General features: G+C 42.8%; 3 protein-coding genes across 4 annotated transcripts; 2 read left to right on the forward strand and 1 right to left on the reverse strand.

Annotated features, from left to right (window-relative positions):
• Positions 1-4,719: 4,719 nt before the first annotated feature.
• Positions 4,720-6,371, forward strand: aard (alanine and arginine rich domain containing protein). The gene is made up of 2 exons (XM_028964377.1): positions 4,720-5,151; positions 5,302-6,371. The coding sequence occupies exons 1-2, from the start codon at positions 4,879-4,881 to the stop codon at positions 5,425-5,427; spliced, it is 399 nt and encodes a 132-aa protein (XP_028820210.1). The 5' UTR covers positions 4,720-4,878; the 3' UTR covers positions 5,428-6,371.
• Positions 6,163-9,818, reverse strand: LOC114770441 (protein FAM167A). Of its 2 annotated transcripts, XM_028964375.1 has the most exons (3): positions 9,683-9,808; positions 9,407-9,573; positions 6,163-7,717 (listed from the first exon to the last, which is right to left on the reverse strand). In XM_028964375.1, exons 2-3 carry the CDS (start codon positions 9,446-9,448, stop codon positions 7,448-7,450), a joined length of 312 nt encoding a protein of 103 aa, XP_028820208.1. In that variant the 5' UTR covers positions 9,449-9,573; positions 9,683-9,808; the 3' UTR covers positions 6,163-7,447. The 2 variants fall into 2 exon arrangements, with proteins under 2 accessions (XP_028820208.1, XP_028820207.1); XM_028964374.1 differs by having other exon boundaries at positions 6,164-7,717; positions 9,407-9,818.
• Positions 9,819-16,663: 6,845 nt separating this feature from the next.
• LOC114770317 (zinc transporter 8-like) lies at positions 16,664-22,266 on the forward strand. Its single transcript, XM_028964126.1, has 8 exons — positions 16,664-16,918; positions 18,691-18,851; positions 19,205-19,351; positions 19,481-19,634; positions 20,663-20,924; positions 21,099-21,204; positions 21,362-21,496; positions 21,769-22,266. The coding sequence occupies exons 1-8, from the start codon at positions 16,842-16,844 to the stop codon at positions 21,912-21,914; spliced, it is 1,188 nt and encodes a 395-aa protein (XP_028819959.1). The 5' UTR covers positions 16,664-16,841; the 3' UTR covers positions 21,915-22,266.
• Positions 22,267-24,151: the final 1,885 nt, after the last annotated feature.

The raw sequence follows: 24,151 nt of genomic DNA on the forward strand, positions 1-24,151 counted from the left end.
CTAAGCACACAGGCAAGATATCAAAAGAGGGGCTTCAGGACAACTCTGTTAATGTCCTTGTGTGGCCTAGCCAGAGCCCAGACTTGAATCCGATTGAACATCTCTGGAGAGATGTCTGTGTCTGTTCCAAAGTGAACTGCAGAAAGAGAACAAGGAAAAACAAAGCCTGAATGCACGATTAATCAAAGGAAATAAAAGAACATTTAAGGAGAGCTGTAAACTGAAGGAGAAATTTGGAAAGTACTAGAGAGGCTTTTACAGCAGAAGGACGCACAATACAAAATCTCTCTACAAAGAGGAGGTCATGCAGCTAAAATGCACAGGCAAAAAACTCAAAAAAGAGCTTCTCAAAAAGACCAATAACCGAATTAATCTGGAAATTCGTTCTCAGATTTGGAAAATCTGAATTTCACAGGTGAACATAACGAAACAGAGACTCAAGAGATTGAGGACGCCCAGAGTATAGATCATTATAAGACAGAGCTTGTTGGGAAAATTGAGAATAAAGCATGGATCAAAGCAGGGACTGCTTCAAGTAAAGGAAAAGATGAGCTGGAATTAGAGACAATCCATGAATGCCTGAAATGTGAGGATGTCCAAAAGCAGCTAGAGATGGAAAGACAAAACAGAGACAGAAGACCGTTGAGCAGGAGGCTGCGGTCGAAATGCAACTACCGTTCCAAGCAGACAGGCAGACAGAGCACTAACAGTGCTCAGTGAAGAGCAACTACAAGACGAGAGAAAGGAAAAGTAAAAGCAGACAGCCAGAGCCTGGCTGTAGAAAAGGTGAAACAAGCTCCTCAGAGAGAAAATACCAGGACGAGAGAGCAGATTATTCCTAGGCTGTTTCATCGAGAGGATTGGATTGCAGAAAACAGAAACAGGCCATAAGACAGCCTCCAGTACTGCTCGCCTGGTCCCTCCATCTCTGAAGGTAAAAGGAAAACATTCATCTAGACTCTTCTCCGTCTTGGCCCCTCGGCGGTGGAATGAACTTCCCCTCGAGGTCAGAACAGCTCAGTCACTGAGCACCTTCAAACGACAGCTCAAGACCTTCCTCTTTAAAGAATATTTAGATTAAATTGTAATTTTCTTGTTGTCGAACTTTGTGTACAGAATCTACAACAGAGTGAATTAAATAGATGTATTCATAGTTGGGGTCCTAGTGAACCGGAATTGATCTCTTCATCGATGGTAACTTGAAAGCACGTTGTAAGTCGCTCTGGATAAGGGCGTCTGCCAAATGCCATAAATGTAAATGTAAATGTAAATAAGGCTCAGACTTGTCAGTGAAGAGCATGCTCAGAGATTGTTAGGTGCTAGACGAAGAAAAATTATAATGTATTTATACAAAATTTATACAAAGAGGTAGGCGAATTTACACCACTTTAGTCTACCATGTGAGACCAGCGTGAGCTGCAATATCTACGGATGTTGACGATCACGGAAAAATATAAGACAAGAGAAGGGCATGAGTCTTTGCATGAAAACAGGCAAATAATGACTGAGCAGGGAACGACGGGCATCTTGCCTATTTATAGGAGTTGTGTCACCTCATTTCCGCGTTGCTCCCGGTCATGCAGATGGAATTACACGACGCAGGCGTCACAGCTGTGATTGATGTAATTGCTCGTTTGCCTCTATAGCGCGGGTAGCTGTTTTTATAAGCAATAAGGAAATGATCTGAGATTATCTGAGATTGCAGAAGAGTGACTATGTCTTATATATTTAAGATGTAGGTCAGTACAACATCAAGTTGGTGACCACCTTCATGAGTATATCCTGCAATGAGTATGGCAGTGGTGGCCTAGCAAAGCAAAGCACCGTCCCCACACACTGCTCCCTGGACGTATGTCAAGGCTGCCCACTGCTCACCTAGGGTGATGGGTTAAAAGCAGAGGACACATTTTGTTGTGTCACCGTGTGCTGTGCTTCACAATGACTATCACTTCACTTTCACTATTCTGTTTAACTTAGACTGAGTCTAGCATAGATAAGAATACTGTTTTCAGTGAGTCTTCTAATTTATCAGAGCATATGTGCTTTGAGACTACATATATAATCTCAAAAGATTTAAATCTATGTTTTGGTCAGACACAGTTCATCAAACCCCTGATCTGTAATAATTTCACAAACAATTAGTGCTTTACATGTGAGATATCTAACATTTAATAATCTGATTTTTATATCGGAGATGTTGGTGGTACGTTCAGTAGGAATGAGGGTAACAGGTATTAATCTAGGTAACAGACACCCATCCAGCCCGGGGAATCTTAATCGTCCTGTTTCTTGTAGTGGCTCTACACAAATGACAGATGCTCGGTTAGGCCGCCTGGTCTCGGCTCTGGCAAGTCAGTTTTGTTTTTTGATTCTTAAGACTATCAGCCAGATTTTTAGATAACTGAGTGGTGCCCGCACAGTTGGGACGGATACCACCTCGCCCAAAATGTTTGCCAGTTATTAATAAAAACACACTTTATTTTTTGGACACCACTCTGACAACCAGTGGTTTATATTGAGGAGCTGCTACAGGTGTCATCGCCATACCCGTCAAGTTTTGGATTTGAAAATACATGAAATTTTCCAGCCAAAACGGGATACGCCCATTGAGTGTCCAGTAATTAGCTAGTAGCCTACAACATGCATGCCATGGGGTGATGCTCATGTTAGAATATTCAAACACTTTTCAAACCCATTTCATACCGTTTTAGCAAACGTCCAGTAGTCCAGCAGTAAGATAGGTAGCTAACGTTATATAGCTAACTGACCTTTGATGAGTTGAGTAGCCTTCGTTTTTCACGTGGAGTATTTTCGTGCAATAGCAGTGACATGTCAGCTACACACTTGTTGAAGACACCATGGAAGGAGAAAGGAATGCTGTTATTGGCACACAGCATTGCCATTTTTACCTCTGCACTTGTGACCTGGTCTGCCTGCCTGGGTTTTTGGCAGGAGCACCTTCCTTCTCTGTCCTGGCGTCCATCATCTGTCTGTTTTTTTTTTCTTCTTTTTTCCCATGTTGTCACTCATCAACTCGTCATCTGACCTCACACACTAATCTCGCGACATCTGCCACCTACAGTACCTGTAGTAGGCTAGTGACAGAGCTCAGATTTTTTTTTGCGGGGAGACTTTTTTTATTTTATCATTTTTTTTAATAACGCAGATTAAAATACGGGAGATTTACGGGAAAATACTAATACGAGAGGACGGCGAGAAAGAAGGGTAAATTACGGGACTTTCCCAGGCAAAACGGGATACTTGACAGATATGGTCATTGCTACTGCAAAACTGGGGTAGTGGGCTAGAACAGATTACTTTTTCCGACTCAATTTGAGCATAAAACTGAAAGTGTCACAAGAGGAAATGAAAAAGAGAGAGATGGAAGCAAAAACTCATATATAAAAAGATGGTTAAATATGATTATATGCTGGTATAATGAGTAAAAAACAAAAGTAAATGAATAAACTATAAATGGACAATATAAAAATAAATTCTTTAATACATAAATTTAGGGTCTTCAGTTAAATTCGATTTTTTATATTTCAATTGGAGGAGGACGTGTGCCTCAGAATTACCATGTGAATTTTTTCACCTGTAAAAGAGGTTATAAACATAAAGAGTGAAATTGTCCCTGCACTGTAAACGTACTCAGTATGGGGCCTTTGTCTGTCTTCCTCTCCCTCTGTTTTCTTTGTGTTAAGACAGTTTGCACTGATGACTAAATGGGGGTGGTAGTAGCCTAGTGGGGAACTCGCACACTTAGGCACACTTAGGTTCATAGGCACACTCGCCTATGAACCAGAAGACCCAGGTTCAAATCCCACTTACCTCCATTGTGTCCCTGAGCAAGACACATAACCCTAAGTTGCTCCAGGGGGACTGTCCCTGTAACTACTGATTGTAAGTGGCTCTGGTAATCTGATAAATGCTGCAAATATATATGTAAATGTAAATGATTCCACAGGAGTATACGTTCAGCAACGTCACACCATTTGCTATGTAAAAAAGTAAATAAATTGCACCCCAATTGCTGCCAGGATTAATCTCTGTTGGGGTGTTGAGTCCTGCTTCCCTGACCATAAAACGCAATCCACGTGCACCACAAGCTATAATAAATGTTTTGCCATTTCTGGCCAACAGTACTTCCTTCAACTTAACATTGAGAGTTGTGCAAAAAGTTTCTGTGACTAAAATATAAAAAAATATACTTTTTTTGGTTGGTTACGGTGTGTTTTTACACCTTGAATATACAGTTTCTATAGAAACAGAAGCAGGAGTTGTAAATTTATCAACACTGTGTATGTGTGTACACCATGCCTTTCCATTTAGAACCTTCAAGCTTGCTTTTGAATTGGGCTGACGAGTGGGTCTCTGAGAGGGTAAGCATTGCTGTGAGACATTTTAAAAGGTCACCGGAGCAACTGAATTTACCGCACAGCGACATGACCAGGCTTGGAGACGTCCCACGGCCCATTTCTCACATGAGAAATTGCATCGGAGAGTGTTTGTGAGAGACTGCGAGAAAGGGTAAGGAGTCGGAGCCAGGGACAGAAAGAGGCGGAGGGGGGGTTCCTTTTCACTTCTTTTAAAAGCAACAATTGTCTTTGTCTACCACTAACCCCCCGACGCCCCCCACCATTCTTATTAGGGTGACCAGAGGGAGGGGGCCAGAGGGCCGGCTTTCCATAGTAACGCTGACAAAACTGGTCAGTCCCAGACCAATTGGGGAGAGCGATGGGAGACAGAGCCGGAGAGGAACACAGAAAGCTCTGCAGCAGCACAGCGAGAAGAACGAAGAACGATGCAAATCAAAGTTAAAATCTGTTACAAATTTTTGACAGAAGTTTAACACAGACCATCCAGACTGACTTTTTCATGGACGCAGAAGCCGTTGCTGCTGTCGCCGTCCCGGCAACGGACTGCGAAATGAATCCAGAGGCGGCGCAGTGTGAGGACGCCCTGTCCGCCATGGTTTTGGAGAACATTAAGAACAAACTGTTGCATGCGTTCAGGGCAACAAGGGAGCCCAGGGGCATTCAGGACATCTCAGGGGCCTCTGCTACCTGCATCGGGAGGAGTTATCAGGCAACCGAGGAACTGAGGAGAGCCAAGATTGATGGCGCGATAACATGGCTGAGGTCTGAACTGGTGAGTTTTCTGTTAAAGTGGTCATTTTACCAGACGCTACTGTCATTTTTTGGTCAATAATTACTGAGAACAAGGAAATGTGTGGTTTTCATTTTTTTTTTTTTGTTCGGATTTGAAACACTGATTCGTTCTTCTGTCATTGAAATACAGCTAGAGATGCGATCTCAGGACCAGCAGCTGGCCCGGACTCTGCTGGGACTCAACAACGAGATTCAGAGGCTTCGCCGAGAGAGCAGCACACTGGTCCTGGATCAGGAAGGCGCCGAACGTTCCTAACCGAACCGAGGCAGTCCCACAGGGAGCCGGCAAAGGAGGGGTTGGGGGTTGTAAGGCTGTGACCCTATGGACCAGGTCCCTTCCCGCTGACAAAGTGAATCAGAGGAATCGCTGAGTGGCAGCACCGCACATGTTGTTGTTTTCCCATGGACAATGAATAGGTCCAACCAGAGGAGGGCGGGGCACTTCCATCATTTCTTAGAACAGAAATTTTTTTAAAAGATTACAATGCTGTATGACCACAGCGGTTACTATCTTGAACACTAACTGTGAGGCTTGTTCGCTAGTGTAAGGTCAACATGTCCTCAGGATTTGAACGGCGTGGTTGTTATCTGTATCATTACTGGGTTCTGGTTTTGGGTGACAGAAATAATTACACACCAACAGAAAGGTTTGTTAGTTTCACTTCTTTAAGACACAGGTATCCACCAAGCAGTTCTTTCTCGTTTTATCTATTTTAAGTTTAAGTGAAACACTCCAGCACAGCACACGGTGACACAAAGAAATGTGTCCTCTGCATTTAACCCATCACCCTTGGTGAGCAGTGGGCAATCATGACAGGCGCCCAGGGACGGTGCGTTGCTCAGTGGCACCTCAGTGACACCTTGGCGACTCGGGATTCGAACCGGCAACCTTCTGATTACCCCAGTGGTGTAATCCTGTGGACGCCTTGCATGGCACACAAGTCCCACGTTTAGCACGTAGTGCCCTGAATGTTCATTTGAAAATGTGTGGGGTTTTTATGTTTCTAGTGACTAAAATTAAAAAAAAAGATCCAGCGTTTTCAAGCTGATATCGAAACTAAATAAGATGCATCAAACCTCATTTTCATAGAAACTGTTTATAATTTTTGACAAAAATCTAAAACTGTTGCCAGACCAGTTTAAAGAAGGGCAATGGGCATAAGCTCACCTGTCCATGAGGGAAGGAGGTTGTCATTTTGTGAATATGCATGTATTTCTTTTTTTTGTAGCATTAAAGTATTAAATTGCAACAGCTACAGAATTACTATCTTATGGCTTAACTCTTTGTTCATGTCACATCAACTTCACCATCACCACATCATATTCATGAAGTACACAAATGATGCTCCTTTAGATTCCAGATATTGCCGAATGGATCGTGCATCCATGGACATTTTATTATTTATTTATTTATTTATTTTGAAACTTTATTAATCCTGAAAGAAATTGCTTCTCTTCTTTTAACCCATCACCCTTGGTGAGCAGTGAGTGGGGACGGTGCTTTGCTCAGTGTCACCTCGGCCGCTTCCTTAACCGCTAAGCCACCACTGCCCCATACTATATGCCATGCAACAGTATGTAATATTTCATCATTTGTGTGACATTCCGTGACCATGGGCAGAATTCCGTTTTTTAGCTGTGGACAGAGGAGGAAGAGGTCATGCCAGGCTTGTTCTATATTTGCACTGGTCCTAGCACAATTAAAAACTAGACTTTACTTGCATGTTTTCTACTATGACTACACATTATACTGCTTATTCAGCCAAGTCAACATTTAAATTTGGTAGCAGCCCTCCTTTAGCAGAGTTCTGCAAAATTTCTGCCCAGCGTAGCATATAGCAATAATGTCACACATAAATTAATTTTGCTAGAATCTGGTGCCTGTTTTTATCAACAGTTGTGACACATTTCATTGCACTGCTTGTGTCCTGTTTGTGTCCTGCCCCTCTGCTTAACTAATTAACAAAAATGCGCTCACACATTATTGTACAAACAGGTTCATTTACACATAAGACTTCAGGCACAGACACGCTGCCTTTGGTTGAGTTAAAAAAAAAAAAAACGCCACACAAAATAACAAATACACAATTGCAGCCTTTTACATCTGGCTTTGTTTAAAAGTCATATCTTTTAAGTGGGATCTGGACATGAAGGTGGGCCGAATTCAGAAAAGATGTTCTTCTGACATTTGCCATGAAACACACAGGCTCGTGTTGGAAAAGCAGCTTTGCAAAATTCAGCCCATGTGAGCGGAACAGTGGTGACCCGGTCCCCATTTAGGGCACAGAGCTTCTCCTGCTGTACACTCTCTTGGATCGAGAGCCCAGAGAAGGGGGAGAAGCTCTGGAGGTGGAGCACAGGTAGGGCATGGTGGAGTGGTAGCCCAGCTCGGTCTCGCTCCCAGAGTCCCAGTCCTCCTCCTCTTCTTCTTCCTCCTCCAACTCGTCGCCTTCAATCTCGGCATATTCCATCTTGAGCTCCTGAATGCCGGCATGAAGGTCCATCAGCTGGCGAATAAGAAGCTGGTCCTGGGATCGCAACTCAATCTGCAGGTAGAGAAAAAGACACAGGATTGGGGGGAATGCGGATGAAAAGCAGAAATCGTTATTTTTTTCCTGGAACGTTTCAGACACCTCAGGACGACAATGCCTTTTTTCACATGCAAATGTCTTTTCTCCAGCTTTCATCTTCTTCATGGTGGCCGGTCTAATTGCACACATTGTGACAGTGTAATATCCTGAATGCGAACAAGCCCAGAAAAAGAAAAAGAGCTCGTTTCAGAATGAGGAATTTGGGGAAAAAAAACGCAGAGGCTGTTCTCTGCTAATTACTCAGTCAGACGCTGAGGCCGAGAAAGAAAGACGTTTAAAGTACATTAAAGAGATTCAATGATGAGATTAAAACCACCGTTTGGCACGCTGGGGACAGGCTTTATATGTTTCCCCAAAGCTCCGGTAAAATACAGTGAACACAGAGAAGATTATCACTTTGGGACAATGCGTCAAGGGACTCAATCATCTAATCAAAGGGTTCCAAAGGTGAGGAGGCTACGAAAGCCTTTGTTGTTTGAATGCAGCCTTTGACTAGGCTTTTTTTAATAGGAACAAACAGGAGAAAAGGCGTGTTTACCACTCAGCTGGCAATTTAGTATTTTTTTTCGTGGTTATCCTGGCTCGTACGCGAATCCAGAACCACCAAGATCCCACTGAGGTCCCCTTGAGCAAAGTACCGTCCCCACACACTGCTCCACAGGCCTGTTTTTTTTGTGTATGCTTAAATACTATAATACAGCATGTTAACATGCATTAATGTATATTAAAGATATTTGCTGTGTAATGGCAATGAAATTAAGTTAATACAAATAGTTAAAGGTTTATTATTAATCAATGTAGAAAAACATTATTATAATATTATTCTATTTTTTTTTTCAATAAAGGGGTGTGTAAACAAAGCCTCTTTTGGTCGGGTAATTTTTTTTTTTTTATTATTTGTTTGGAAGGATTGCCTTAGGAGTTTGAGGTTTTGGTAAAGGCAATTGTGCTAACCAATAATAAAAAGCACTATTCAAGCTAAATTGACGTTTAAAGGTGACTGCTGTAATTAAATTGATCTAAACTTTCAGTTATACTTCTTTACAGTGACCCACTGATCTCCAAAATTGCCAAACCTGTTTATAGGAGACTATATTCAAACATGCAGATCTTATGCAAAAGGTTATGGTTTAATTTTTTTTTATTATTAATAGAAGGCTATTCATTTCAGACTGTAATGAATCAATCTGTCCTCATCCAAGGTTTGTCCTATCTGGTTCATGTGGCTTTGGGATGCCAGTTGGTTTCCATGACGAGTCGTTATGGAAAAGGGCCCAAATGCCAAGCAGCATATTAATCATTGACAATAGGACCAGAATCTCCGCAAGTTTAACCCCTTGGGAGTGTTTGGAGATTTGTCTGGAACTTGGCCACATGTATCAGTGAGTAGGAAGGGGGTCATAATTCTGCGCGTGAACGTTTCCGAAAGGCCAATGCAGCACCATTAAATGCCTGAGCCTGAGATCTCTGACCTTTGGCTTTATGGGCAATAAACATGCTTCCACCTCCCCCCGAATTACGAGGACGTGGTGGACCACCCATGGTGTTGCACACAACACAGATTATGTGCAAGCGTGATCAAATTTCGGACTGTTTCTGTATTTCGATTTTGCGTTTGAAGGGAACCCGCTGGTCTGTACTCACCAGTTCTCGGCGCAGCCAGGCTAGGGCACTTTCGATGTCCATCTTGCTGGAGCAGCGCCTCTCCCCAGGTGGGCATTCGTTCCTCTGGTTCTCCTCAGAGGGACAGTCCCCTCTCAGCGGATCTCGCCGGAGCAGTGCGGAAGCAGCTCGGCAGTCACCAAAGGTAGCTGCTTTGCAGGAAAAGTCTCTCAGTCTGGTCAGCACAACCTCCATTGTTACCTTTTCTGGGGTACCAGGGTGAACTCTGATCAAAGAAAACCTCAAAGTCAGTCTCACCAGACTGCGCATTCAGTTATTTCTTCTTCTTTTTTTTTTAAATCTAGCCTGCGGTTTCAGCTGTAGCGAGATACAGCCTTGTCCCTGCCGATCCTTTTACTCCCCTGGACTGCTGTCCAGTGAACCACTGAACCTTCTTGGCCTGCACCAGGCTGGAAACTTTAAGAGCAGCCCGTCTGTCCTCCCAGCCGCTGTGTTGTGTGTGTGACGTCAGGGTTACGTCACCTCCACCTATTGTTTGACCAACTGACCTATGCTTGCTTACCTCTTTTGGGTTTTTTTTTTTTTCACTATTTGAACACACAAAAAGAGGAGAAGAAGAAGAGGACTGGCCATGCTGTTGCCAAGGCTACCTATGGGTCTCCTTAAAGACGGTGTGTGGAATGTCCTTGGCTAGCTCTTAAGACGGATGGAGCCATTTCCATGGAAAGAAGATGTGGGAGACGAATTGTTCCTCGTCTGCTTGGGAAAATACACACGCGCACAGATATATAGGCGAAGAACGTACAGTTCCAGTACAGACCCATTCGTACAAATGCATTCTGTTAACACAAAAAGACCCCTTTCTGGGGTGGGGAAGGGTATGGGGTGGAGGGGGTGCAATCTCGGACACTAAAAGGCCTTTTACTGGAATACCTCCAGTAAGACGCCGCAGGTGACACAAGGCAGCCGTACGGAAATATGCAGAACAGCTGCAGTGAAAAAACTGGTACTGAGATTATGGTTTTATGAAGTCCTCGTTTACAAATGAGGAGCACCTTCATATTGACACATTCTTTAAAATATAATTAAACAAAATTAGCTTGGACTGTTTGGTAAGATATTTGAATTTGTGGCAAACAATTGGACTGTATATACAGTTTAATCTATTGACACCACAGTTAATGTGACAAAAGGACATGAACACCATGTCAATTACTCTGTTATGGGGTGTTATGAAAAAAATATTTTTTAAAACCAGGAGAGAGTGAATATTCATTAGCTTATCATAATTTGCCATAAAATGTGCAACTTTTCTTTAAAAAACATGTTGAAAAAAGATCTGTCAATTGCTCAGTTGGCCTTGAATTAATCACGACGAATCCCAATTAATAAAAAAAAAAGGTGTGGAAACAAACCCTCAGGCTGTAACAGTACACTCTCACATATGTGCGGAAGGTGTTAACGGGTGTTACGACGTGGCATGGCGGCATGGGGAAGGAAGCGCAGAGGCGGGACATCAGGGTAAAAGGGATCTTAACAGCCCCTGGGCGTGACAACGGGGTGCATCCCACGCACATAAAGGATGTGCTACTAAATTGTGGGTCAGTCGCCTTGCGCTGTCTGTGGAGGAAAGCTAAAAGAAAAATTTTCAGGAGTGGTGCAAACCAAGTTTTTTTTTTTTTTTTATATTTCCATATGAACCATATACAAGTGATCTGTAGTCCAGTATATCAGTTGGGTTTATTGCGAGTAAAGCAGGTATGTTGTTGCACGTGAGAATCCACAATTTGTTGCCGCTCCTGTGCTCGCTGAATGGCAGACATGCCCATCCTCAAGTGTTGATGCTCCATTTACTGCATCACCTTGCTTAAGTGCATTAAAAATTAAAAATTAATTGTTAAATTGACAGCCCTACTTTGTATAGGAGTTACGGGGCAGTGGTGGCCTAGCATGGTGCAGTGGTGTCCTAGCAGTTAAGGAAGCGGCCCCGTAATCAGAAGGTTGCTGGTTCAAATCCCGATCCGCCAAGGTGCCACTGAGGTGCCACTGAGCAAAGCACCATCCCCACACACTGCTCCCCGGGCGCCTGTCATGGCTGCCCACTGCTCACCAAGGGTGATGGTTAAAAGCAGAGGACACATTTTGTTGTGTCACCATGTGCTGTGCTGCAGTGTTTCACAATCACTTCTCTTTCTTTCTTCTTTCTTTCTTACTGTCAAAATCACATGAATTGTACAAAACGATTAAAGAGGCAGCCATTCAGTGACTGATCGTCACATGGATCTTCTTTATAAAAGAAAGGCCTTGTGTACATTCCAAACACCTTTATTGGCAATGCATTCATGTTCATTGAATTGTTGCAACAAAAGCATTGAAAATGTCCCCATTAGCTGGGTGTGAATGCCCTGCATACACACACACACTCACACACACACAGGTCCACAAGGTCCATCACTTCACAAATACTAATTCAAGCTCCATGTTTGTCTTGGTTGTTAAAACAGCAGTTCATGCACAGGGCTTTGCGTGGCGTTTCTGTGATGGAGATCAGCGGTGACAATTTGTGGCCAACTAACAACGTCTGCTTCCTCCCAGTGCTTCTCTTAGCAACCAGCACAAATGAGCCATGAATTTGGCTTGAAAGAGTGGATCTTGACGCCATCAGCGTTTCAACAGGATTGGTTCAAATGGTATAGATAACCTGTGTACTGATTTTAATAAGGGTGGTGCAGCCAGTACCATACACCAGATGGCAATAAGCATGTTTCAAATACAAAAGAACTCAGAGTAATTTCCATTCATTTATTGCATTTATCTGACGTCCTTATCCAGAGCGACTTACAGTCAGTAGTTAGAGGGACAGTCCCCCCTGGAGACACTCAGGGTTAAGTGTCTTGCTCAGGGACACAATGATAGTAAGTGGGGCTTGGACCTGGGTCTTCTGGTTCATATGCGAGTGTCTACTACCAGTCTATAGGCTACTACCAGTCCTATAGGCGTTTAGCCTACTGTCAACCCAACATAAAAAATATTAAAAATGATATATTAACATATTTCATTGTAAAAAAAACAAACGTTTTTTTTTGCAATGAAACACACCGAATTTAGCCAGATAAAAATATATGGGGCTTTGAGCTTTTCTTTGCTCTCCAGTATCAACACCCATCCTCCAACCCGAGGATCACCACAACGTAGACAGACACTTTAGTGCGCACATTCGGTTTGTATTTTTTCATTCTGTGGTTTTCTGAAAGGTATTATTTGATACTATTTCTACACATTCTATTTTACCATAAACAAGCAAGTATTCAGTAGCCCAGATCTTTTAAACTGGGCCAGACAGGTAGAACCCTTCATACCATTTCTAATAGATCCGAATTTTGAGCGGGTACACCTTCTAAAGAGGTGCAGTTTACATGTAGATACGAGGAAAAACACATAGCTTCTTATGAGGGGCCGTTTAGGAAATATTTCAGACTTTTGTTACAAAGGTGTTTAGACATGAAAACGCTGTTGAAAAGTTCGGCCTTGATTTATGGATCCTTCCACAAGATTTGACGGAGGCTTTATCGCCCTCTTGTGGTTGAATTGGAGTACTGCTGTAGGTTGCAGCACCGGCTTCTAAAGAGGTGCAGTTTACATGTAAATACGAGGAAAATGCATAGCTTCTACTAATTTAGTTAACTTTTAATGACGTCAGACAGCGCAAGAAAGGTGTTTGGACATGAAAGCGCTGTTGAAAAGTTCGGCCCTGATAAATGGAACCTTCCACAAGATTTGACGGAGGCTTTATCGCCCTCTTGTGGTTGAATTGGAGTACTGCTCTAGGTTGCAGCACCGGCTTCTAAAGAGGTGCAGTTTACATGTAAATACGAGGAAAATGCATAGCTTCTACTAATTTAGTTAACTTTTAATGACGTCAGACAGCGCAAGAAAGGTGTTTGGACATGAAAGCGCTGTTGAAAAGTTCGGCCTTGATTTATGGATCCTTCCACAAGATTTGACGGAGGCTTTATCGCCCTCTTGTGGTTGAATTGGAGTACTGCTGTAGGTTGCAGAACCGACTTCTAAAGAGGTGCAGTTTACATGTAAATACGAGGAAAATGCATAGCTTCTACTAATTTAGTTAACTTTTAATGACGTCAGACAGCGTAAGAAAGGTGTTTGGACATGAAAGCGCTGTTGAAAAGTTCGGCCCTGATAAATGGAACCTTCCACAACATTTGACAGAGGCTTTAGTTTACATGTAAATACGAGGAAAATAAATGGCTTCCAATAATTTAATTCTAAAGAGGTGCCATGACATTCACAAAATAAAATACATCAACTGTTTTAGATATTTGTGATTTTCAGCTTGCCATTAAGAGATTTACTAACAGAGGTGTCTGAAACCCAATGCCACAATTTCTGTGGTTCTGCTTGCTATCTACCAGCAATCCGACACACAAAATCAAAATCAGTCTGTCCGTTTAGTAAATTTAGGACGCAACCAGCATAGTCACCAGGACTAGACAGCAGATCCATGAGAGATCAGTGTTTAATGTGACAATGACAGCCACCTTAACCTGTACAACAGGTTCCAAAGTTTTATTTATTCCATTTACTTCCTCATCACTATTATTTTCCAACAACGGCCATTATGGCCTGGTGATTGTGTTCTGGGAAACACAGGTACAAGGAAAAAGAAGAAGTCCGGATCAGATTGATAGTCCGTTAAGCGAAAGCCAAGACTCCTCGATATCAGGGAGATCTTTGTTTGGGGGTGTTAGACACCCGTGAAACCCGGCTTTTTCTTGTGACCAGTGACCCCTGACATACTCTGAGGCAGTGGTGGCCTAGTGGGAGAGGAAGGGGACTCTTAACACAGTGCACAGTGTGTGAAAGTGAAGTGATTGCCATTGTGATACACTGCAGCACAGCACACGGTGACACAACAAAATGTGTCCTCTGCTTTTAACCATCACCCTTGGTGAGCAGTGGGCGGCCATGACAGGCGCCCGGGGAGCAGTGTGTGGGGACGGCGCTTTGCTCAGTGGCACCTCAGTGGCACCTCGGCGGATCTGGATTCGAACCGGCAACCTTCTGATTACGGGGCCGCTTCCTTAACCGCTAGGCCACCCTTTATATGCTGTATATCATGATACCAACAACTTTCGCCCACACACGCGTACAGTAAAAACAGCATTGAGTGGATTATTTTTTTTTAGGTTCAGTTATGTCCTGAGTAACAACTGGGTCTTCCTCTACGGTTGGGTTTCTAACCACAGAGCAAAAGCATGAAGGTTGCACTAGTTTATGCCAATTTGCACAGCTAGATTAAAAACTGGACGGGGACATTTTTTTACTTTTCCTATTTAATGAAATGCCTGGGCTGGCTAAGGCTGGGCAGGTCAGCTGCAGGATCAAACCTTTCAATCCCTTTCGTGGAAAATGGAGTCAAACAATCCATCATTTCGTTAAACTTGTCTCTAAGGCATGTGATCGGTGGTGGAATGAACTTCCCCTCAAGGTCAGAACAGTTCAGTCACTGAGCACCTTCAAACGACCGCTCAAGACCTTCCTCTTTAAAGAATATTTAGATGAACTTGTAACTTTCTTGTTGTCGAACTTGTGTACAGAATCTACAACAGAGTGAATAAAAAGATTGTATTCATAGTTGGGGTCCTAATGAACTAGAACTGATCACTTCATCGATGGGAACATGGAAGCATGAAGTCTGCCAAATGCCGTAAATGTAAATTTAAATGTAAATGATCGTGGCACTTTTTTTTTTTGCCGATCTATCATGAGTCTGTGTTTGTGTGTGTGTGTGTGTGTGCGCGTGCGTGTGTGACAGCACTGATTCATCTACACAAGAGGATTACAGAAAAGCTACTTTCCGTCACCCAAGGACAATACAAAAGATGCGTGTCTTTGTGCCGAAGCGAACAAAGAGCAGGTTTTGGTGATATGACTGATGGTGAAATATTACCGGGCCCCCGCTACATAGTTGCGAACCTGCTGGATGCGAAGCTCAGAGGACACAGTCAATGCCATTGTTAGATGTGGCCGGAAAGCTCAGTTACAGCACTTTCCCGAAACAGCAGATTACATTATGCAACATCTGAAGGTGACAGGTCAAAGGTCACGAGACCACCTCTCTAGGCACTAAGGATCATTAGATTCAGCATTCATTGGAATTTTGGGTGCGCTGACGAAGACCCCCCCCCCCCTTCCTGTCCATTTGGCAGATCTCATGAGGACGCATGCTTCTCATGAAAAACTCCACGTTCCAATGTAGAAACCAGGAATCCATCAGGAAACAGTTTTTTTTTTTTTTTCGTTGGTTTTTCACGGCAGCATCCGAGGGTGGGACTGCTCCACCTTGTGACGTACAAGAGAGAACTGGCACTGGCAGGTGAGGTACTGTGTCAAAGTGGTCCAGCACCTGAAGCTGACGGCAACAACCCAAGAAGATCATGAAGGTCCTGGCCAGGGCGGAGAAAACGATGCCAGAGGAGACACGGTAAGCCCCAAACTTCTCCTGATGTTCTTCAGACACTTACAGCATTTACCAGACATTCTTATCCAGAGCGACTTACAATCAGTAGTTACAGGGACTGTCCCACCCTGGAGACACTCAGGGTCAAGTGTCTTGCTCAGAGACACAATGGTAGTAAGTGGGATTGGAATTGGCAGTAGTCGTCTAGCGGGTAACACACTCGCCTATTAACCAGAAGACCCAGATTCAAATCCCACTTACTATCATCGTGTCCCCGAGCAAGGTGTCTGATAAATGCTGTAAATGTAAATGATTTGAACCTGGGTGTCTTGCTCAGGGACACGATGGTAGTAAGTGGGTCTTCTGGTTCATAGGCGAGTGTGTTACCCACTAGTCTACTATCACCTACCACCCTATCTCTTACTTCACCTTTCTTACCTTGTCCCGTGTGATTGTGGTTTTTTTTTTTTTTGGTTAAGCCTTTCATGTTTTGTTTGCAGCAGGTTTGGTTTTGATGTGGGCGAGCAGAGAACCTAGAACCTTATCTCTGACCATGAGAGAGCAACTCTATGCTAATTTCTGTTTCAACAGGACAGTAGGAATTCCCTATACTTTATGGAATTTTCTTATACATCACAAATTCCAACCCTCCCACAGATCGAGACATCTGAAATGCATAAATACATGAAATACCCAAAAACAAATAAGAATAAAAAAAGGGGCAAATGAACGCCCTTGGCGGATTTACGGCCGGGGTGCTTTTTTTTTTGTTGTTGCGGGGGGAGGTGGAGGTTTGCACACGGTTCCGCGGTCACAAGGCTTCAAATGATCAGCCGCCGAGGATGCTGCAGACGCGTCGTTACGCGCCGACTTTTACGCGCCGCTCGCCCGACTCGCTCCTCTCCTCTCTCCTCCTGCGCCATTAAACGTCCGCGTTCTGGGGAAGAAGAATAACCACCTGCGGCTGCTCTTATCATGTTTAATAAGGACCCGGAAAAACGGCGACTGATCTCGGACAATGTCACCAACATGTACACCATCACCAGGGGACGGTAAGGCACCGTGTTCATCTTTTTTAAAAAATTTTTTTATCATTTTTAAAATGATAAATCCTGATTATTTCCTGGTTGGAACGCGACACGCGTGGATTTCCCTGCCGTTCGGGGAAGTCCGCGCAGGGCTCTTTGCAACTCGGTTACACAAGGCGCTACACACGGGCCGCATGCTGGGTGCAAACTTTGCGCAACGAGCGCAGACTCCCTCCGCGTGAGCTGCTGCGGGGGACGCGGCGGGACGCGGTCACGTGACCGAGCAATCAATCAATCAATCGATCGATCGATCAGGAAACAAAGAAAGCGCTGGGCGAAAATACGGCGTTAACAGTTAAAAGGTGGTCGTTTCATTTAGCAAAACGACAACCTCAGCATGCCCAATGATGATAATGATGAAAAAATATAGAGAAATAATCCCAACAATTCCCCTAACATACTAACATTACCGCTATTTACACAAAGACTTACAGACAAAAAAAACTCTAAAATAACAATAAAGTTTCTTATTGTTATTATGATTTTTTTTATTATGACACAACGTAAATTTTTTTTTGCATGTTTTAACTTTTTTAAAAAGGGACGTAATCTGTCACACCTAATATTTTAGCCTTGATGTAAAGTGAATAAACAGGTTACTGCAGATTTGATTGGTTTATTTACATCACGTCAGCGCTGAAATATTTGGTGTGACAGATTACTTCCATTTTTTTTAAGTTTAGCCACTTTTCACTTCTTTCAGTGCAAAACAACATGGCCAAAAGGACAATACACAGCGAGGTAGGCAGGGAAATACAGTCAATTATCGGACAGTAACAGAGGGGAAACATTTATCCAAGATACAAAAGGTGAACACAATCAGGAAATCAAACGCACACATTCGCACAATACAAGACGGCGCACCGCCTAAAGTCTGAGCCCTGACAGACAAGGATTATTGTATAATGTTGACACGACATTTACCTCTCTGTACCGTGGTCATATCACTGAAGGTTTCAGCAGGGACGATGCTTACCTCCTAAAGGTTCTATTAGCAGCTGGGAAGAAGGCAATTTCAAAATGCTGGCTTCATAAAACCAGTCCTACAACCAGTCGTTACGTTAATATCATTAACCACCTGCGTTTGCATTTCATTTTACTTTCCTTCATAATCCACATCCCAAAACCTCCCTTATTTAGTACAATATTTATACAAACAAATGGATTTCTGCTCAAAAGCCTTTTTTCTTGTGGCCAGGGCCCTTTTCTGACATAACATTTACATTTACTGCATTTACCGGACACCCTTATCCAGAGCAACTTACCATCAGTTAAAGAGACAGTCCCCCTGGAGACACTCAGGGTTAAGTGTCTTGCTCAGGGACACCAATGGTAGTAAGTGGTCTTCTGGTTCATAGGCGAGTGTCTTACCCACTACCAACCCTGTCGGTCTGCTGAATGCGAATTTGAGGGTCACGTGGTCGGGTGATGAGGAAGGGAAAGTAATCTCAAGACTACATTTTAGCTCATTGTGGGCTTGATATTAGCCTTGCTTGTTGCTCTCTTGACTACATTTAAAGGGAAAAATCATTAGTAACTGCAGAGATACTGCTTGTTTATAACATATAATAAGCTTTTATAATTTAACATATAAAGTCATTGATATGGTTATAAATCCTTTAACTTAATGAGAATGAGTGAAGGGGCAAGCCTGACGTTTGTCTTATATTTGTATTGTTCATCATTGTTGGGACCTACACCTAAACCTTACCCTTCATGGTTACTATTACTCCTAGGACGTCTCCAAATGAGGCACCACAGATAGATAATGCCATAAAACACTGTCACGACAACAGCCGGGCACAGGAGGACAGAGAGCGCGAGAAGAAGGTGGCCAGGAAGCGTCTCTACATCGTCTCCGCCGTCTGCCTGGTCTTTATGATTGGTGAAATACTGGGTGAGTAGAGTTATAACCTGCCTGTTTTTTTCAGTCTGTTCACAAGCAATAGCTTTTTTTGACCAATTGTTGTTTTGGCGCTGTTTTGAGTTGAACAGTTTTCATTCATTTGATGCATTTGACATGTCTTTTGCAACCCTCACTAAAATATCAATTGATGAATATTTAAAAGAAATGTTACACTTGTTGGAATTCTTAAAGAAGTTTTTTTTTGTTTTTATTTCATTCTTAAAATTCTCGATATTTCATGGCATGACATAATGGCACAATGTCAATACAAATTAAGCAAGGATAAAGACGGTATCAGATTAAATGTAATGGGTTAATGCTATTTACTTTTGTTATTTGCTCAGGGGGTTACTTTGCCGGAAGCCTGGCTGTGATGACAGATGCCGCCCATTTGCTGGTCGACTTCACTAGTTTTATCATAAGTCTGTGCTCACTGTGGCTTTCGTCCAGGCCCGCCACTCAGAGGCTCAGTTACGGCTGGCATCGGGCAGGTAAAAATACATTGTGCATCGGTTCTCTGATGCCAGCCAAGACAGAAATCGTAGAATTCAGATTGTATTTACTCTACGTAAACCATGACTGAAAAAAGTAACTATATGTCCTGCTTTCCAATCCAACAGAGATCTTGGGCGCCCTCCTCTCTGTGTTCACGATCTGGCTGGTGACAGGCATACTGGTATATTTGGCGGTGGAGCGTGTGATTAGTGATGATTACACCATCGAGGGGACGATCATGCTCATCACGTCTGGCTGCGCTGTTCTGGCAAACATCATGTAAGCAAAACAGTGGCGTCTAAAGTCTTCCTCTTACTCTTACTGAATATTGCATATGAAGTTGTCAAAGTGAACAACAACATTTGAAGGAGATGATGAAATTTGCATCCATCACAAGCCTGAACTTTTGCGTTAGGGTTTTTTAGAATGGAATGTGTAAAAAGTGATCAAATTACATTTAAAGCTCATAACATAATGGCATTTACATTTACGCTATTTATCAGACACCCTTATGGAGAGCGACTTATAGTCAGTAGTTACAAGGACAGTTCTCCTGGAGACACTCAGGTTAAGTGTCTTGCTCAAAGACACAATGGTAGTAAGTGGGGTTTCAAGCTGCGACTTTGTGGTCTTCTGGTTCATTGGTGAATGGCTGACCCACTAGGCTACTACCACCCCTTATATGGCATACATTTTTTTTGGTACTTTTCTGAGTGTGTTTTTCCATGTCATTTGTTTAAGTCTTTGTATATACAGACCATAATACCTTTATTAGCAATACATGATCTATAAGGGCATTAACTTAATAATAATTGTGTTAAGATGATACATCTTCATCTAGAAGAATATTAGACCCAAGGAGAAACATATCTATAATCATCATGGACACAAAAGCAGTTTTGGCTCCAGGTTTTGTTGCCAGATTGGGCGTTTTCAGGAAATGTTTTTAAGTATGTTACAGTACACAGGTATGTGTCAGCTGAACTGGACTAGCCAGGTGACGTAGCTTGACAGGTACCGTCAATTAGGACTCGTCAGTTGTTTGAATGTTCTGGAACTATTACGTTGATGTCCTGATGTCCTGTCTCTAAAACTCCCCTTTTGCGCTAGTGCCTGTTCCTTCACTCGTACCGTGACAGTATGACAGTTAAAAAGTGCTCGTCTCAATATGTCATGAGAACAAATATAATAAAACATTGTGTTTCCACTTATTTATAAAAATCCCAAAATGTAAAAAGGCAAAACAACTGGACAAGTTCCTAAGTAAAATATCAAAAAGTGAAGTGTTGCTTTCCTTCTTCGTTCAGAATGGCTCTTACTTTGCACCAGTCCGGCCATGGGCACAGTCACGGAGGCCTGAGCTCTCACGGTCATGGCCACGGCCACAGCCATGGTCATAAAGAGGCAAATGGTCATGCCCACGGTGTGGACGACCACAGCATGGAAGAGCAGGGAGCGGGGAGGAGGCCTCAGGCCAATGCCAGCGTGAGAGCAGCCTTTGTGCATGTGGTGGGAGACCTGCTCCAGAGTGTCAGCGTGCTGGTCAGCGCTGTCATCATCTTCTTCAAGGTCAGTGCAGCTGGCCAAAGAAACCAGGAGACGCTCCATCCCTGTGCAAATTAGACGCCTCTGCTGAAGATGCTATCCATCATTACTACATATTTAACTGTGTTATCTACTTGCTATTGTAATAATTATACTTAACAGACAGAAATGTAATGAGTTTCCTTTGCTCTTTTGCAGCCCGAGTACAAAGTAGCCGACCCGATTTGCACGTTCCTGTTCTCCCTGTTTGTCCTGGGCACCACCTTCACCATCATGAGAGACATTCTTGTGGTGCTAATGGAAGGTATGGCTTCTTGTCAAACGTGCAAGGCAATTTGTCACAGTTTTTAGAAACCGACCAAGGTAGTTGAAATGGATCCACAGTTATTTGGTGTGCTGTCACTACATCACATTAAGCCGATGCTTGCATATTTCCTTCTCTATCCTGGTTCTCTGTGCAGGTACACCAGCGGGTGTGAATTACAAAGAGGTCAGGGCACATCTCCTTTCTGTGAAAGGCGTTAAAACTGTCCACGACCTCCACATCTGGGCTTTGACCATGAACCAAGCTGTCCTGTCGGCACACGTGGCCATAGGTGAGCACCAAAAGAAGGGGAGGGACTCTCCTTGCAGTGGGGACGGAGTTGAATACGGTTCCAATATAGTGAAATATAATCTAATTAGGATTCAAGAACTTTATTTTCACTGTGTGACATAACAAAATGGCTTTGCACAAAATGCATGAAATCAAAATGAAAATTAACCATTAAAAGCAGGATATGAACAGTGCAACTTTTCCAAAACACTTGACAGCCTAGTTGTATCTTTGCACATCCTTTCCACAAAGTTCACTTTTCTTTCTGACCAGATGACACCGTGGAGCCTCAAGCCGTTCTACAGGAGATCACACAGGCCTGCTTCACCCAGTTCAGCTTCCACTCCGTCACCATTCAGCTGGAGCCCGATGCTGACCAGAGGCCTGATTGCGACCTGTGCCAAGACCCCCAAAAATAGACTTTCCAGCACCTGTGGACTGTGATCCAGTATCTATTTACACTTTCGTCTCATGGATCTTTCCATCAGATACGTTTACCAGTAGCAGATTTACAGGACCCTTGTGCCTTACTAAAGCCTTTGGATCGTTATTGAATGAAACACAAGATATACCCAAATTATATTTTATTGTATATTGTAAACGAATCCAATGGCTCCAGCGAATAATTCATGTAAACTTTTGTTTTAACTTTTACTTGCAAGCACTAAGTTTTTTTAGCACAGAAGCGGTGTAAAAAACGAAAAGTCACATGGTCATGCACCCTGCGCAAATCTTATGATCATGAACGAATAAAAAAATTGTTGCCGGTCATGTGTGCGGCATTCCTGCATCCCTTTCTGCACTCCGCCTGAGCCACTCCGGAGGATAAGTGTTGCTGGGCAACCGGAACACAGTAGATCATTGTCTTTTTGCACACGTTGAGCTTTTTAAAAACCCGGTCCCCCTTCGCCCCTTGGCTACTTCCAGACTCCTTGTGTCTGTAGTGTACTTGTGATGTGTCTATAATTGGGGACACGGTTGCTGACCTGTTAGCCTCACCCACCCTTGTTTTACGACAACTTCTGACCAGACTCTTATGAAAATGGCAACAATGACAATTTGGGCTCCTTTAGACAAAAAAAAAAAATAGTGCATACAACCAATCAAATAAATTTGACACAATTTTCCCAATCACAAATTAGTCGGGTTTATTGCAAGTGAGAAACAACCACTGTTCCTGTGGCAAACACGCCCACCTCTGAGCGAAGAGGTGCGTTTTGGCATTCATTTTGCCTTTTATGTAAGGTTTTTTTGGTGAAAAATGAAAGTTTGACTGATGAGAATTTCTAGAAAATTCAGAAATAAATACATTAGGGTAGCCCCAAAACCTAGTGATGCCCGATAAGGTAAAATAATGGCTTCAAGATTTGAAAAAAAAAAAAATTGTACCCTCGCACAAATGTGTTTCCAAAATGTGTGAATCATATATGATGGAAGCTCAGTTCATCTCTCCGCCTGATGCAGTCATTGTTCTTGTCTGTAATGCCCGGCGGACAGAACTAGTTGCCGTCTGAGCCACAGACGCCTGTCACAGTAGACTAAAGTTGAAGGTGATCAAATAAAAGCACTAAAAAACAAAGGCTCGTTGAGGTGGATGCACTTTGGTGCCTAATGGACTTTGGAAAATATAGGCGAGAGGGGTTATTGTGCGTAATATAAGTGCACTCATCCTTCTCTGAAGTTTGCCCAGGAGGAGGAAGATCAGTCCATTTCTTAATTAAAGCCCGGCTCACTCGGCCTCTCTATTACTTTCCACTGGGGGGTTATTTTCCCCTGCAGTCATAAAGAGGGCTTGTGTAACTCCCCCTCAAATCCCTTGTTTCAGAGATAAATTCAATACAGAGCCAGATTTCTTTCATACGCAGACCTAAAAATACCATAGGTCCCTAGCAGCACAGTTAATAAAAAAAAAAAATCAGTAATACCCACCCTAATCTAGTTTTAAGCCTGACTCAGGCGCAAAAGACTATATTTTCTGGAAGAAATCATACTTAAATTCGCATTAAATGCATGGCAAGAGTAGTATTATGTGACAATTATATTAAAGAGAAAACCCCCATCTACACCTTTTTTTGGATAATCCGTGGTATCCCTGAGGAGTATTCCACATTTTGATTACATGACAGTTTTATGAAAGCTAAATGGAACAAAAAAAAATATATTAAGACTATTAAATTGCCATTACTAAATGGAAAACGGTAAATATGTTGAAATGTCCATTGGGCAAATCGCTCTTCCAGCAATTTTACTGGGGACGATGTCAGTGATTTATTACTAACCGAAGGCACTTTTAATGGTATGTCATATGATCTAGGACGTGCTTGGCTGGGCCTTTATTTAGCCCAATCTGAGAGTGCCTTAAGTGGCTGAGATTTGAGTCTGGAAGATTCTTTCAGATTGTTTCATTTTGGTGTTCAGAATAAGAAACATCACAGCAGAGAACTCAATTGTCACTTGCTATAATAGTTTATCAAACAAACAGACTCTTTACAGCTAAAATACGTACAATTTGGTACGTAGACCCAACATTTCCCAACACGTTTGTGATTAAAAATTAACACTCGGCGGCGCTATTATCTCGTTTAACGATTATGTTCGCAACGGGCCAAAAACTCACCCTGGTAATAAAATACATGATTAAATTAAACATTTTACA

This window comes from Denticeps clupeoides, chromosome 20 (genome assembly GCF_900700375.1).
Source record: "Denticeps clupeoides chromosome 20, fDenClu1.1, whole genome shotgun sequence".
NCBI lineage: Eukaryota > Metazoa > Chordata > Actinopteri > Clupeiformes > Denticipitidae > Denticeps > Denticeps clupeoides.